The 15041-nt window shown below is 39.5% G+C and overlaps 1 protein-coding gene across 5 annotated transcripts in view; it reads right to left on the reverse strand.

Annotated features, from left to right (window-relative positions):
* CSMD1 (CUB and Sushi multiple domains 1) overlaps window positions 1-15041 on the reverse strand; it is a 2004702-nt gene that overhangs the window by 1397626 nt on the left and 592035 nt on the right. For all 5 annotated transcript variants that reach the window (XM_053900776.1, XM_053900775.1, XM_053900774.1 and 2 more), the window contains one exon: window positions 1761-1873. In XM_053900776.1, coding sequence (XP_053756751.1) covers window positions 1761-1873 — 113 coding nt within the window. The remainder of the gene's footprint in view (window positions 1-1760; window positions 1874-15041) is intronic.

The following is a 15041-nucleotide window of genomic DNA, read 5'->3' on the forward strand; positions in this document are numbered from 1 at the left end:
TCATTTTATAAAATAGCTCATAAGTATTTTTTCCAACAGAGACAATCTCACCAATCATGTGTTATATAAAATGACAACGAGCAATACCAACAAAAAATAGCCCAGAAAAGTCCATAGAATTACTCTTTTGATCATCATTCAACACCAACCAAGTCTCCACAACATTTACCTTAGGAAATTGAGCAAAATGTAATATTAAAGTGCCAACTTTGTCTGGAAGGAGACGACAATTGTCACGGCTTCTGAAACAGGGAAGCATTATCGACCTTCTGAGCAAATGTCAGATATGTTGACTGGACAAGGTAACTTCACAGGCAGCTAGGTAGGGTGCCTTAGAAACACTTTCACAATGTTGAGCGAAAAAGAAATTATGTGAAGTCAGTGTATGTGGAAAGTGGTAGGCACGCACAGAGGCAAAAGTTAATAATAGCACCTATCAACCTTAAGTTGGCTTGTTACTCTCCAAATATGAAATGATTCCCCAACGGTAATAGACTTAAACACCTTTAAGTATATTAAATATACTCATGCCAGTTTATATTATATACACACATAGTATATAAGTATATGTGCATGTATACTATATATGTATAGTATGATACATATATTTATATAATATGTTTATAATACATAAATGCCCTGGCCTGAAAGATATTGCAGTAAGAACAGTAAACAATCCTAAATGTCACTACGCCCAAAACTTTAAATAAAAGCATGAATTTGTCTGTCTACCTATCTGTGCAAAAAACACACGCTACCCTTATGTTTTCTGGTAATTCTACAGTAACTAAATTCAACTGTGTAAAGCACATGTAGATTTTATCTTTCCACAAAGAGTGATTTTTTTCCCCCAAGTGCACTGAATACTCCAAACAAAAACATAGGCAGATGTGATTAACCCAGAAACAGGTAAATGGGATCTGCTGTAAATAGGGATTTGCCTAGACCCCTACCCACAGTCTATTTTCAATTCACAGGCTCCAGAGTTTATTTATGCTAAACATAATAGTCTTTGTTTTACCCGTGAGAGCAAATCTTGAATACCTCTGTACAACAAGACTAAAACAGACAGACCTCAGCATTTACGCTTAGAGTGTTACTAATTTCTTAAAACCGAATGCCTGAAGCGATCATCTCTATTATTTCCTCTCTCAAAGGGCGTACTCTCTTTCACCTTTTCAAAATTTTTGTCCCAAAGTAGTTCAGCGATATCAAGACTCCAAAGGGTACCAGGCACAAGCTCTGGAAACACAAGCAAACTCCACATGCCTTCAAATGACCAAACGGCCAAACAAAATCATCTTCTCAATTAAAAGTTTCAGCTTGGACCAGAAAGACTCACGGAATGGAATTCTCTTTAATTAAGCACTAACTTCATTACTGGCTACCAAAAATTTTAAGGCAACACTTCTGAATTGAAAATGATTTTTCACAGAAAAGCAGTCTTGCTAATTGGTATTCAAAATTTTCCAAACTTCTCCACTACATGTCACAAGAAAAACCACTTCTCCAATTAAAAAGAGCGCTTCCGACAAAGGAAAATTGTAAACACAGGTTTTGCGCTGGGAAATTCGGCAATTAGACTAGACCGTGTTCTGCCATCATCAATATATAAATCTAGAATATAAACATCAAATGTTTATAACATCCAACCACCTCTGAAAGAGCAGCTTATATTTGCATTAGAATCTTTAATCCAGAGTGGCAAGGGTGAGGTCGTCTGGACAGTATGTGGGTGCAGAGCACATTTAATGTCCTACCTTCATACAGGGCTTTGAAACCTTGGGCACTCACGGCGAAGTCTGTCGTGAACCACAGCGCGAGGATAGATCCTGTGCTGACGATTGAGGACGGCAGCTGAAATCCCGATAATCTAAACCACAAAAAAATACATGAACATGGTTAAAAAGCCTAAATGTGTTATTCAAGCTTATTTGATGAGGTCACTGTGTTTCTTCTTTCCCTGCACTATGTTTGAGACACGTCACGAAACAATGACAAGTTTCAGACCCAAGGTGTTGCCAGGTGATTGAAATTAGGCACGTTCAACTAATGGTTTATTTAAACAATTTTGGCAAAAATTCTTTCTTGAAGAAATTGTATAATGCGTAAGACAGGGAATGCAATGCAAAGGCATCCTCGTATGTGTGCTACATGACAAAATATGATTTTGCACGTACTTTATTATTTTCCTCTTAATTTGTTAGATGGGGGGTTGTCACATCTCATAGTCAATGTGCTTATTCTTACTATCTGCTCAAAATAAACCAGAGCTTTCTTGAAAAGAAAACATACTGGCCACAGCATAATAAACAAAAAACCTATTGTTCCCTTGAGCAGAGGTCAAACGAATTGATTTTAATGTGTGGTTTTCAAGACAAATCTTTTAGATTCTGAGATATGCTTTTCACCTATCACTAGGTTTAGATATATTTAGAAATTTTAATGATGATAGAGTCAGCACTCTGAATGAGTGAACTGGTATAATAATATATATTTTATGCATAATGCGTTATAAAGTTACAGGTTTCCAAAAGGTCAAAGAGACACTTCATCGGTTTATTTTTTACCTAAAGTTTGCTAATTAAGTAGCTTGTCTCAATATGTGATTTAGTATAGTGAGAACACAAATCTCTGTCTGAACACAAATCCAAAACGAGTAAGCCTGAATGTTCATTCCTCTTAGAGAAATTCTGATTTGCCAGTAAGTCTATGGGTATTAAATACCTAATTCCAGCTGCCGTAGGTTTTAGAATCAAACTAAAAACTTGTTAGGGGAAAATAACAAAACAATCGCCGATCACTAAACAGCATAAGTCTAAATATCCCTGGATCGAAGAGGAAATATCAAAGGAAATTTAAAAAAAATACCTTGAAATGAATGAAAGTAAAAAGACAAGATAGCAGAAGTTAGAGGACTCAGCTAAGTGCTGAGAGGGAAATTAATAGTATTAAAATATACAGTATAAAAGTGGAAAGATCTCATATTAGGAACCTAAGCTCCCATGTGAAGAACTTAGAATAGTGAAATAAACCTAAGGCAAGGGAGAAGGCAATACATACAAGATAAACGCAGAAATCAAAGAAACCTAAAACAGAAGAACAACAGAGAAAAACAATGCAACAAAAGCTAATTCTTTGAAAAGATTGACAAAATTAACAACGATCTAGCAAGGCCCACACAAAAAGTGTGTGTGTGGGGGGGGGGGGGGGGGGGTGGTAGAAGATATAAACACCTAATACCAGGAATAAAATAGCAAATATTACGAGAGACCACACAGACATAAAATAATAATGGAATACTATTTAAAAAATGCACACATAAATTTAATTTCCATGAAATAGGCCACTTCCTATAAAAACACAAACTATCACACTTTTTGAATACAAAATAGAAAATCTGAATAACCCTGTAACTCTTAAAACTCCCCCAAATAAATCTCCAGGGCCAGGTGGTTTTATAGGAGAATTCTACGCCATGGACTGAATGTTTGTGTCCCCCAAAAGTCATATATTGAAACTGAACTCCCAAGGTGATGATATTTGGAGCTGGGGCCTTTGGGTGGTAATTTACGGGCAGAGCCCCCATTAATGGGGTTAGCACCCTTATTAATGAGACTCCAGAATCCCTTTAATATGCCCTCTGCCATGTGCAGACACAGCAAGAAGAGGTTCTCTATGTAACAGAAAGCGCTCACACCAGACACCGAAGCAGCTGGAACATGATCTTGAACTTCCCTGTCTCAAGACCTGTGAGAAGTAAATCTGTGTTATTTATAAGCCGCCTTGTCTATGCTATTCTGTTATACACAGACATCTACCCGAATGCACTAAGACATCTACCAAACATTTGAAAAGTTGGCACCGATTTTACACAGTCTCTTCCAGAAAACAGAAGTGGATGGCAACTTCCTTATGTGTTTTATGGCACTAATGTTACCCTGTAACTATGGACTGAACTGTTGCCCCCCAAATTCACATATTGAAGCCCTACGTCTCAATCTAATTGTATTTGGAGACAGGGCTTTTAGGAGATAAGTAATATGAAATAAGGTCATGGGGTGAGGTCCTAATCTGATAGCATTCGTGGCTTCATAAAAGGAATAGAAAGAGAGATTCCCCCCCCCCCCCCCGCCCACCCCCATCATGCTTTCACTTAGCAGAAGCCATATGAGTACATGGAGAGAAGGCAGGTGTGTGCGAGCCAGGACCAGTCCTCACCAGAACCTGATGGTGCTGCACTCTGATACCAGATATCCAACCTCCAGGACTGTGAGAAAATATACTTCCTGTTGTTTAAGCTACTCAGTGGATGGTATTTCATCGTGGCTGCTCAAACTAAATACCCCGATACCAAATCGAACAAAACCTTTGCGAGACAACAATGGATCAGTAACTGCTCTCACACACATATAGATGTGAACATTTTTAACAAAGTAGGCGCACATAGAGGCAACGTATCACCCGAATTCTCCAACATAACCAAGCGGTGTTTATTCCAGGGATGTAAGTAGCGTTCAGTATTTGAAAATCAATCAATATAATCTGCCAGCACGACAGGCTAAAAGAATGAAATCACAAGATCGTGATAGTCTATGTAGAAAAAAGTATTGCACATATTTAAACACCCAATCGTGAGAAAACCTTCCAGTAAAATATGAATAGAGGAAAACTTCCCCAACTTGACAATGGGTATCTAAAAAAAAAAAACCTACACCTAACATGATATTTAATGGTGTAAGACTGAATGCTTCCCCCTAAGACTGAGAACCAGGCAAAAACGTCTGTTCTCGTCACTTGTATCCAACATCGTGCTGGAAGATCTAGCCAGAGCAGGAAGCCAAGTGGAGAAAACAAATGCATATGGATCAGAACATAAGAAAGAAAATCGCCCCTCTTTGCAGAGGACACAATTATCTGCATAGATGACGCGGGGGAGTCCATAAGGAAACTCGTGGAGCTAATACTTGAAAAAGTGCACAGGATGCAAACGAACACACAAAATTCAACTGTATTTCTGCATTCTAGAACATAACACATGGACACCAAGATTAATTATTACAATGGCATTTATAATCATTCAAAAAAATGCTTGGCTGTAACAAAACAGGTACAAAACTATCCTCTCAAAACGGTGCTATGGTGACGAAAGATACCAGTAAGAAACTAAACAAATGGAGAAACATATCGTGCTAACAGACTGGAAGCCTCAACACTGTAAAGATGTCAATTCTCCCCTAATTTATATACAGGTTTAACACTATTTCTATCAAAATCCCAACAAGATTTTTGGAAGATATACGCAAGATTCTTCTAAAATGGATATGGAAAGCTCCCAAACCTCAATAGAATAGCTTAAATAATTTCAAAGAAAGAAAGAAAGAAAGAAAGAAAGAAAGAAAGAAAGAAAGAAAGAAAGAAAGAAAGAAAGACCCACATAAATATGTTCCACTGATTTCAAGGTGCTAAGGCAATTCGGTGGAGTAAAGATAACCTTTTGACAAATGATGCTGGAATAAATAGATGTCCAGAGACGAAAATACCAAATGCAAAAATAAGCCTGTACCAAACTCTAATACCTTATATAATAATTAACTCAATATGGATCATGGACATAAATAGTAAACTCTAAAAATTTAGAACAAAGCATACTAGATAATCTAGGACTGACTGAAGAATTCCTAGACTGGACGCCCAAAGCATAATCCATTAAAGGAAACATTGATACATCAGGTTTCATAAAAATTACTATTTTTTTGTCAAAGACCCCATTGACTGGGGTCTAAAGACATGCTAAACACTGATAGAAAGTATCTACAAGCCTCATATCTGACAAAGGATAAGTGTCCAGAATATATAAAGAACATTAAAGACTCAACAGTGAAACAACAAACAATCCAATCAGAAAACAGGCAAAGAACATGAAGTCACTTTATGTAAAACAATATAGAGATGGCAAATGGCTACATGAAAAGATTCTCAACATCATTAGCCATTAGAGAAATGCAAATTAAAACCACAAAGAGGTATCACTACTTATGTATTCAGAATGGCTAAAATAAAAAGTAGTGACAATACAAAATCGGGCAAGAATGTGGAGAAAATGGATTGTTCTTTTTAAAAAAAAAATTTTTTTAATGTTTATTTAGTTACTTTTTGAGAGAGAGAGAGAAAGAGCATGAGTGGGGAAGGGGCAGAGAGAGAGGGAGACACAGAATCTGAAACAGCTCCAGGCTCCGAGCTGTCAGCACAGAGCCCAGTGTGGGGCTTGAACCCACAAACCATGAAATCACAACCTGAGCTGAAGTCAGACTCTCAACTGACTGAGCCACCCAGGTGCCCCATGATTGTTCATTTATTGTTAGTCGTCACAACCACTGTGGAAGCAGTGTGACAGGTGCTTAAAACATTAAACATGTACTAACCGAGCAATTGCTCTCCTCGACATTTACCCCAGAGAAATGAAGATTTACGTTCACACAAAACCTGCACACAAATGTCTAGAGTAGCTTCATTCTTAATAATCAAAAATTGGGAAATGTAGTAATTAAAAGAGTATGGCACAGGTAAAAAATACACGCATAGATCAGTGGAACAGAAAAGAAAGCCCATAAATAAACTCCCAATAATCTGGCCAATTAGTCTTCAACAAAGGAGGCAAGAATATACACTGGGGAAGACAGTCTTTTCAACAAATAGTGCTAGGAAAACTGGACAGCTATATGCAAAAGAATAAAACTGGACCACTTTCCTACAGTACACAAAAAAAGAAATTTAGAATGGCTAAAAGATCTACATGTGAGGCTCGAAATCATAAAACTCCTAGAAAAAAAACATAGGCAGTAATCTCTCTGACATTGACCATAGTAACATTTTTCTAGATATGTCTCCTAAGGCAAAACAAACAAAAGCAAAATTAAACTATTGGGACTGCACCAAAATAAAAACCTTTGCACAGTGAAGGAAGTCATCCTCAAAACAGAAGGCAACCTACTGAATGAGAGAAAATATTTGTCAACGATACGTTCCGTAAGGAATTAATATTCAAAATATATAAAGAACTTATACAACTTAACACCAAAAAAAAAAATCTGATTAAAACATGGGCAGAGGACCTAAATAGACATTTTTCTAAAAACTAAATACAGATGGCCAAGAGACATGAAAAGATGCCCAGCATCCATAATCATTAGAAAAATGCAGATAAAAACCACAATGGTGGCTCAATCGGTTAAGTTACTGACTTCGGCTCAGGTCATGATCTTATGGTTCATGGGTTCAAGCCCTGCATCGGGCTCTGTGCTGACAGCTCAGAGCGTGGAGCCGCCTTGAGATTCTGAGTTTCCCTCTCTCTTCCCCTCCCCTGCTCATTCTCTCTGTCTCTCTCTCCCTCATAAATAAACATTAAAACACACACACACACACTCACTCACTCACTCCCAATGAGATCTCACTCTACAACAGTCAGAATAGCTACAATCAAAAGACAAAATATGACAAGTGTTGGGGAAAATGTGGAGAAAAAGGAACCCTCATGCACTCTTGGAGGGGATGTAAATGGATGAAAAAAAAAGTCAACCCCCAAAAGGTTATAGACCATATGATTCCATTTTTCAAACATGCTTGAAATGGCAAGATTATCGAAAAGAGGAAGAGAGAGTTTTTGCAGCCAGGAATGAAAAGGTAGTAGAGGTAGAAAGGAAGTGAGTGCGGCTCTTAAAGAACCACATGAGGGATCCTCATGGCACAGCAACATGGTATCCCCACTGATTCAATGTCAATGTTCTGTACGTTAGTGTCCTACAGTTTTGTGAGAAGTTACCTTTGTAAGAACTCGGTATAGAGTACCCAGAATCTCCCTGTGTTATTGCTTATGACTGCGTGGAAATCTAAAGAGTTTAATGAAGCAAAAGATTAGAGGGTTTGGGACTGAGAAGCAATCAATAAAATATTAACAGAAATGAAAATAATCAAAGTATTAAAAAATAAGAAAGTATTTAATAACAAAACATTCTCATTAGGTTAAAAAATAAATTCAACAACAGTGTTGTGGATTATTTCAGCTAGTCACAGCCCATTTAGAAATTTTAAATATGTATTAGCATAAGTGTAGATATCGCATAATGTGGTAGCACTTTAAAATAAACACAAACTTAGGTTTCCTTTAATGCGTTTCATAAAGAATTGTGACTTTGAAAGAACACAAATAGTATTAGCTCAAAAAGAAAAAAAATAGTAACAAGATGCTAAGAGTTCTAAAAACAATGTTATATGACTACCTTTTGAGAATTTGGGGAAGTTTAGCATGCACGATTGTTGATAAAATATATACACAGCATCTGTTTCAAATAGTTGAAATGAGAACAGTCTGTTCTCTGTATTTAAGAGTCTTACGGTTTGCCCCCTCTCTGTTTTCAACTTATTTTTTTCTTCCCTTCCCCTATGTTCATCTGTTGCGTGTCTTAAATTCCACATATGAGGGACCTCATATGCTATTTGTCTGACTTATTTTGCTTAGCATCATACACTCTAGATCCATCCATGCTGTTCCAAATGGCAAGATTTCATTCCTTTTGATCACTGAGTTGCATTCCATTGTATGTATATTTACATCTTCTTTCTCCATTCGTCAGCCATTTCTTCATCACACCAGCTGAGGAGTGTTTGGGAGTGAGGGATATTACAATCGGCCGCTAGCACATTCTTTCACTTCTCTGAAAATGTTCTGTTGAGAACACTCTTCACCATGTCACGTACATCCCAGCCATGTGGACCCTAAGGACTAATTTTACTGTTACCTAACTTTCTCCGAGAAATACCTGTTCTTATGAACAACAAGTCCATTTTTAACACATAGTAAATCATGGAGCTGTTCAAGTATTTCTCTTAGCATGGAATTAAAAACAAACAAATGAGCAAACCCACAACTCAGAGCCCAATTTCTGGCCTCTCCTAAGCAACATGTGAATTTGTAGAGTAGCCTCATTCCAGATTTGTCTTTCTTATGATTCTTATCTTGCTGCCAACCTGGTATCTTTCTACCTCGGTAAGTGACTTAAATTCTGGATATAGATGAATAAAGCGGTAAGTCAATAACAGCAAGCAAACAAGAGAATAAGATCAGCTTTTCTAGAAACCCCTTTTTCTATCAAACCCAATTGCCTACCAACATAGGAATGTATGACCTTTTCTTAACACGCTATGACTCAGAAAGGTGGTATTTCAGAGGACGCAGGTTATACTATATTTAAACCACTTTGAGATGGAATGAAAATCAAGCCACAAATACGTACAGTCCATCTGTATAGTATCTGTTCTGCCATCATTTTGCCTAAAGAGACTAAGCAGGCTTTACTACATGGTGTGGCCAGCAGTTGGTCCAGCAGGCTGGGCTGTTACAGGGTCCATTTCACACAGAAGATGAGTCTATCCTAACATCCATGCCATGGCCACCCCTGGAGCAAACAACCCTATAATCCCTATTCAAAGAATCAGGTGTTTGTTTGTTTGTTTCTGGACACCCTAGCTGAACCATTTGCGGGAAGAAGAAAATAATTGGCAAAGGAGACAGGGTATGAGAAGAGTCACAAGAAATTCATTTCAGTAAAAAACAAAGTGTAGCTAATATTGATCCAGATATGCCTGCCTCTGCTTCTCTCTCTCTCTCCCCCTCTCCCTCTTTTCCTCTCCCCCCCCCCACCTCTTTTTCCAGTTACATCCCTGGTGTCCTATAAAATGTCATTTACTATATTTTCTGGGAGTAAGAGAAAGTAATTCCCATTTCACATCCAACGTGGGAAAAAGACAGAACATGCCTGTGGATGTAGAGTGACCGTAATGTAAAGCAGGGGACATGTAAGTGGCCGCAGCTCCATATTCTTGGTGCCTGTCCACGCGGCAGAAACAGGAGTTTCAGAATTGAACAACCTTATTCCTTTTCCACCTCTCAAGAAATTACTAGGATGAACTGCATATAGAAACGGATCCTGAAAATTTCTACTACCCTAGCATTCAAGATACTCAAATCACTGAGACCAGTGGAAGAATCTTGAATAGTAGATGTGGTAGTGCTGATTAAGAAGGAGGAGGAGGAGGAGGAGGAGGAGGAGGAAGAGGAGGAGGAGGAGGAAGAGGAGGAGGAGGAAGAGGAGGAGGAGGAAGAGGAGGAGGAGGAAGAGGAGGAGGAGGAAGAGGAGGAGGAGGAGGAGGAAGAGGAGGAGGAGGAGGAAGAGGAGGAGGAGGAAGAGGAGGAGGAGGAAGAGGAGGAGGAGGAAGAGGAGGAGGAGGAGGAGGAAGAGGAGGAGGAGGAGGAAGAGGAGGAGGAGGAAGAGGAGGAGGAGGAAGAGGAGGAGGAGGAGGAGGAGGAGAAGGAGGAGGAGGAGAAGGAGGAGGAGAAGGAGGAGGAGGAGAAGGAGGAGGAGAAGGAGGAGGAGGAGAAGGAGGAGGAGGAGAAGGAGGAGAAGGAGAAGGAGGAGGAGGAGGAGGAGGAGAAGGAGGAGGAGAAGGAGGAGAAGGAGGAGAAGGAGGAGAAGGAGGAGGAGAAGGAGGAGAAGGAGGAGAAGGAGGAGGAGAAGGAGGAGGAGGAGGAGAAGGAGGAGGAGAAGGAGAAGCAAATTCAGTAAAAGCTAAGCAGAAGCAGATGACTGGTACGAGTGTGGTTTTTTTCACAGAAATTAATGAGCAAGTTACGACTCCATCAAACAGACGCTCACTCCCAAATTACACACCGTACATACTGCCTAATCTATAGTGTTTGTGATTTCAAAATGTCAAATATCTTTAAAACTACAGTTTAGTTAAAATGTCAAGTAAATGCTTTAAGTAAATTAGGAAAAAAAGATCACTAAATCTTTTCTCTGTGAACGTAATCGCCTTAAAGACAATCTCTGCAAAGCCAAATGTTGCCAAAATCACATTAATACTCCGTAATTGAGAGCATCACATTTCATACCATATGCCAGTGTGGATATCCTCATAATATACGTTATTTAAAAAAATCTTGGCCTAACAATAGGAGTAATATTAGAATCATACCCTAAGAGTTAGCAATGATCCCAAAGATTAAGGTATTTTAAATTAATTTCCTCAGAAAGTGTCTCAGTTAAGCACTGCCCGAGGCCTGTGTAAATACATCCAAGGCTGGGAACCAAAGACCCCACAAAGCAGTTAATTACACTATTTGGTAATTCAGAATTTTAATAATCCATCTCTGTCTGTGGTGCTCAAGTATTGGTCCTCTTACTATTACTGGGAAGAGTTTTCATGCCACAGAATAAAATATGAGGCTTTGTGCTTTCTTTAAAAAACATCCATTGTGTGGTTATTATTACTATTCTAAGATTTAGTGGCTCTCTGGTTGTTTTATTGCAGCCTGAACATAACCATATGTTTAGTTTGAAGCACAACACTGGGTAATGAGAATCGAATTTTTACTCATTCAAAATATTTCCTGGACATCGACCAGAGTCATGATCAGGATCAACACATTTAGGCATTCAAGAAGCTTATAGTCTAAAGTGAAGGATAAAAAAAAAAAGACATGGAATATTCTGGAAGTAAATGAAAATAATCCACCCAGAAGTGTCATAGCAGCCAGATTTGATGGTGGGGATACGGTGATATACATCAAGTTTTTGGTAACCACTGAATGTTCAACAAAATAAGAAATTCGTGATGGTCTCCAGTAACCCCAAAACTTCCTTTTCAGTGTTTAAAAAATAGTGCAGGAACTCAAACAGGTAGATATCACCCCTAAATTAAAAAGGTATACAGGGCCGCCTGGGTGGCTCAGTCGGTTCAGCGTCCGACTTCGGCTCAGGTCATGATCTCATGGTTCGTGAGTTCAGCCCCACACCAGGCTCTGAGGATCCTGTTTTGGATTCTGTGTCTCCCTCTCTCTCTACCCCTCCCTGCTCATGCTCTGTCTCTCTTTTCCTTAAAAATAAATAAACATTAAAAAAAAGTATACATTAGAATTTAAAAAGTGTTTTCCACCTCATCACATGATTAGGTAATAATTATATTACAAGGTGATAAAACTGCCTGTAAATAAAATGAACTATACTGTAATAGAAACAACAATCTCACAGTCACCTATCCATGTGGCAGAAAGACTGGGACTAATTTCGACGTGACATATCCTTACGTTGAATAATAAGAAAACAGAATTCATTGTTGGTGGATTGCTTAGTTTTATATTTCCAGCTACCAGGCGTGCCCTTTGAAGTTAACTAATTATTTGCTGAAAGTTATTCAATGTCATGCATTAGAATTTTTCCAGGATTAGTTATAGGTACAGAAGAGCGCTCTGTATTAGAGCAGAATTTTAAAGAAGTGACATTAAACATTAAATGTCAGTTATTTCAGCTCTTTATTTTATGGGGCAAAGAAATGATGATGAGAGAGACTCAATGACTTGGCCAGAGCCAGGCACACACCAAAAACTGAGCCCATCTTCCTTCCGAGCCAGTGGTTCTGCCACTTGGCCATTTCAATGTGATTTGTCCAGTGGGATAAAGTATTAAGATGTTCATTTATTTTCTCTTCCCCACCCTGCTTCCCCCACACTGGACCTTCTCCTTTTCAGAAAGTAATTACCTCTGAATGTAATGAGCAAAGAATCAAGTTCATGGCTTTTGAACAGGCTCTTGAAACGTGGAGCTTCGACAGCTCTGTTTATGGTTTAAAATGTCAGGGCTTAAGGCTCATGGCACAAACAGTAAATCTGAACGAGTACAGGATCATCCCCCTTCCGTAGAGACCTGATAGCGGTTTCGTGGTGCAGGGACGAGCACAGTTTGGGAAGCAAGAAGCGATCTGCAACATCGGCATGTCCCTGGGAGAGCTGACGCGGGCAGAAGAACCTACCTAGCGAGGCTGATTCCTGTTGCAGGTGGAGCCCTGTGAGGGGGCCGCCCTCGTGAAGAGCCCCTCAGGCCAGAACAGGCCAGGCGCCGGGCGATGTGCGTGAGGGCAGCAGGGTATGTCTAAGTGCAAACAGCTCATGATGACACATCAGAGCGCAAGAGCAATCTAAAGACTCTGCAATCCAGGGCGCCCGGGGGGCTCAGTCAGTTAGGCGTCCGACTCCTGATTTCAGCTCAGGTCATGATCTCACAGGTCATGAGTTCGAGCGTCGAGTCGGGCTCCATGCTTACAGTGCAGAGCCTGCTTGAGATTCTCTCTCTCCCTCTCTCCCTCTCTCTCTCTCTCTCTCTCTCTCTCTCTCTCTCCCTCTCTCTCTCTCTCTCCCTCTCTCCCTCTCTCCCTCTCTCTCCCTCCCTCCCTCTCACTCAAAATAAAATAAATAAACAAACTTAAAAAAAAAAGTCTGCAATCCAAGACAGGTAAAGAGGCGATTCCTTCATGGCCCTGAGTATACGAGAACACCTGACTGGTGCGGCCAGCTTGGCCGCTGCGAGCCTGTCTAGGTGCTCCCGACAAGGACCTACACGAATTCCATCTCAGATTGTGTCAGGAGAAGGCAGACACCGGGCGCCCCTTTTACTCCTGGCACTTCGGGGTCATGCACGACCCTTGGATTTAGGTACCACCTAGAAAAGATCACACACACACACACACACACACTCACCCACCTACACTTACACATCCACACACACCCCACATACAACCACACCCCCACCACGTGTTCATACACACACTCACCCTTTCCTCTGCACACATCCACACTGAAATGACAGAATCTGCCTAGACCTGACCAAATGAAAATTTCTGCCCTCACTCAGGGAGGAATCTGTGTAGAAATTACTATAAAATCCAATTAAAGAAATTATATGTTATGATCACATCTTAACTTCTGACCTTTCAAAATAATGCCTATTTATTTTTTCTGTTCTGCTCAACATATCACTTATTTCTAACAATTAAGACAAAATACACAAATCAACACACAGGATCGATTTCAATTACACATTTTTATCATAACATAGAGGCCATAAATATACACCTTCAAGCCTTTATGTAATTCTGGGTTGCTAAAAAAATGGTATTGGGTTTTAAACTCAGGGGCCATCGGTTTATTGAACCCTTCTTGGTCAAAGACTGAGTGAAATACTTTTACTTTCTTTAAGATTTTCAAAATGTTTTGGCCTCTGTGGAATGTCAGTAGATGGGCTCAGGTGTAAAGATATTTGAAGAAGCTACTGTATTTTCTTTTTACCGTACTTTACTTGGTAGTATTCTTCACTGTCACGGTCATCAAGAAATTCAAGCTCCAAGTCTTGTTTTTACTAGACAAGCCCAAGTGCAGACATGGTGTGAGCAGTCGGGGCTGCTCATCTCCCTTGACGCGTTCTCGTCACATCTATTTGCACTGGGTTTGATTCAGGAACAAGAAAGCGATTTAGTCATCTGGTTTTATTACTTTATCCTAGCCTGACACTGAGTTTCTAACAATGCTAAGTTGTGATTATTAGCAGACCAAGAGAGTCTAGAGGCAAAACATTTTGTAAAATCCTGCCTTTACAAGAGCCTAAGAAAAGATTTCATGCTCTCCTGCTCTCCGCTCACGTAACGACAAGTAATACAACAGAACCAGGAGAGCAATCCACTTTAACAAAGGAAGATCGGGACATCTTGTAGTAAGACAACTACCTCTCGTCCAATGAGTCAAGAGATCTCCTGTCGTCTAGTGCTTACTGGGAATTAAGCCATTCTAGGTAGCTTGTTATCTGCCTGTTAAGTGATAACACAGAAGGAATACCTAAGTGATTTACTGGTGCCATTTTGAAATAATTTTCCACACTAACTTCAGGAATAAAGAATCATATGTCTAGCAGAGATATGTATTCATATCTACATATCTAAGAATGAAGGGACATATACCTATGCAATAGTGTACTTTTGCTGTAATAAGCTAGAAAGGGTCCTCATAATTTATTTGATACAATTTTTTTAATGTTTATTTATTTATTTGTGAGAGAGAGACAGAGCACGAGCAGGGCAGGAGCAGAGAGAGAGAGAGAGAGAGAGAGAGAGAGAGAGAGAGAGACAGAATACAAAATAGGCTCCAAGGTGTCAGC

The sequence above is a fragment of the Panthera pardus genome, unplaced genomic scaffold (assembly GCF_024362965.1).
Source record: "Panthera pardus isolate Hobbes unplaced genomic scaffold, ASM2436296v1 HiC_scaffold_13, whole genome shotgun sequence".
In the NCBI taxonomy this organism is placed as follows: Eukaryota; Metazoa; Chordata; class Mammalia; order Carnivora; family Felidae; genus Panthera; species Panthera pardus.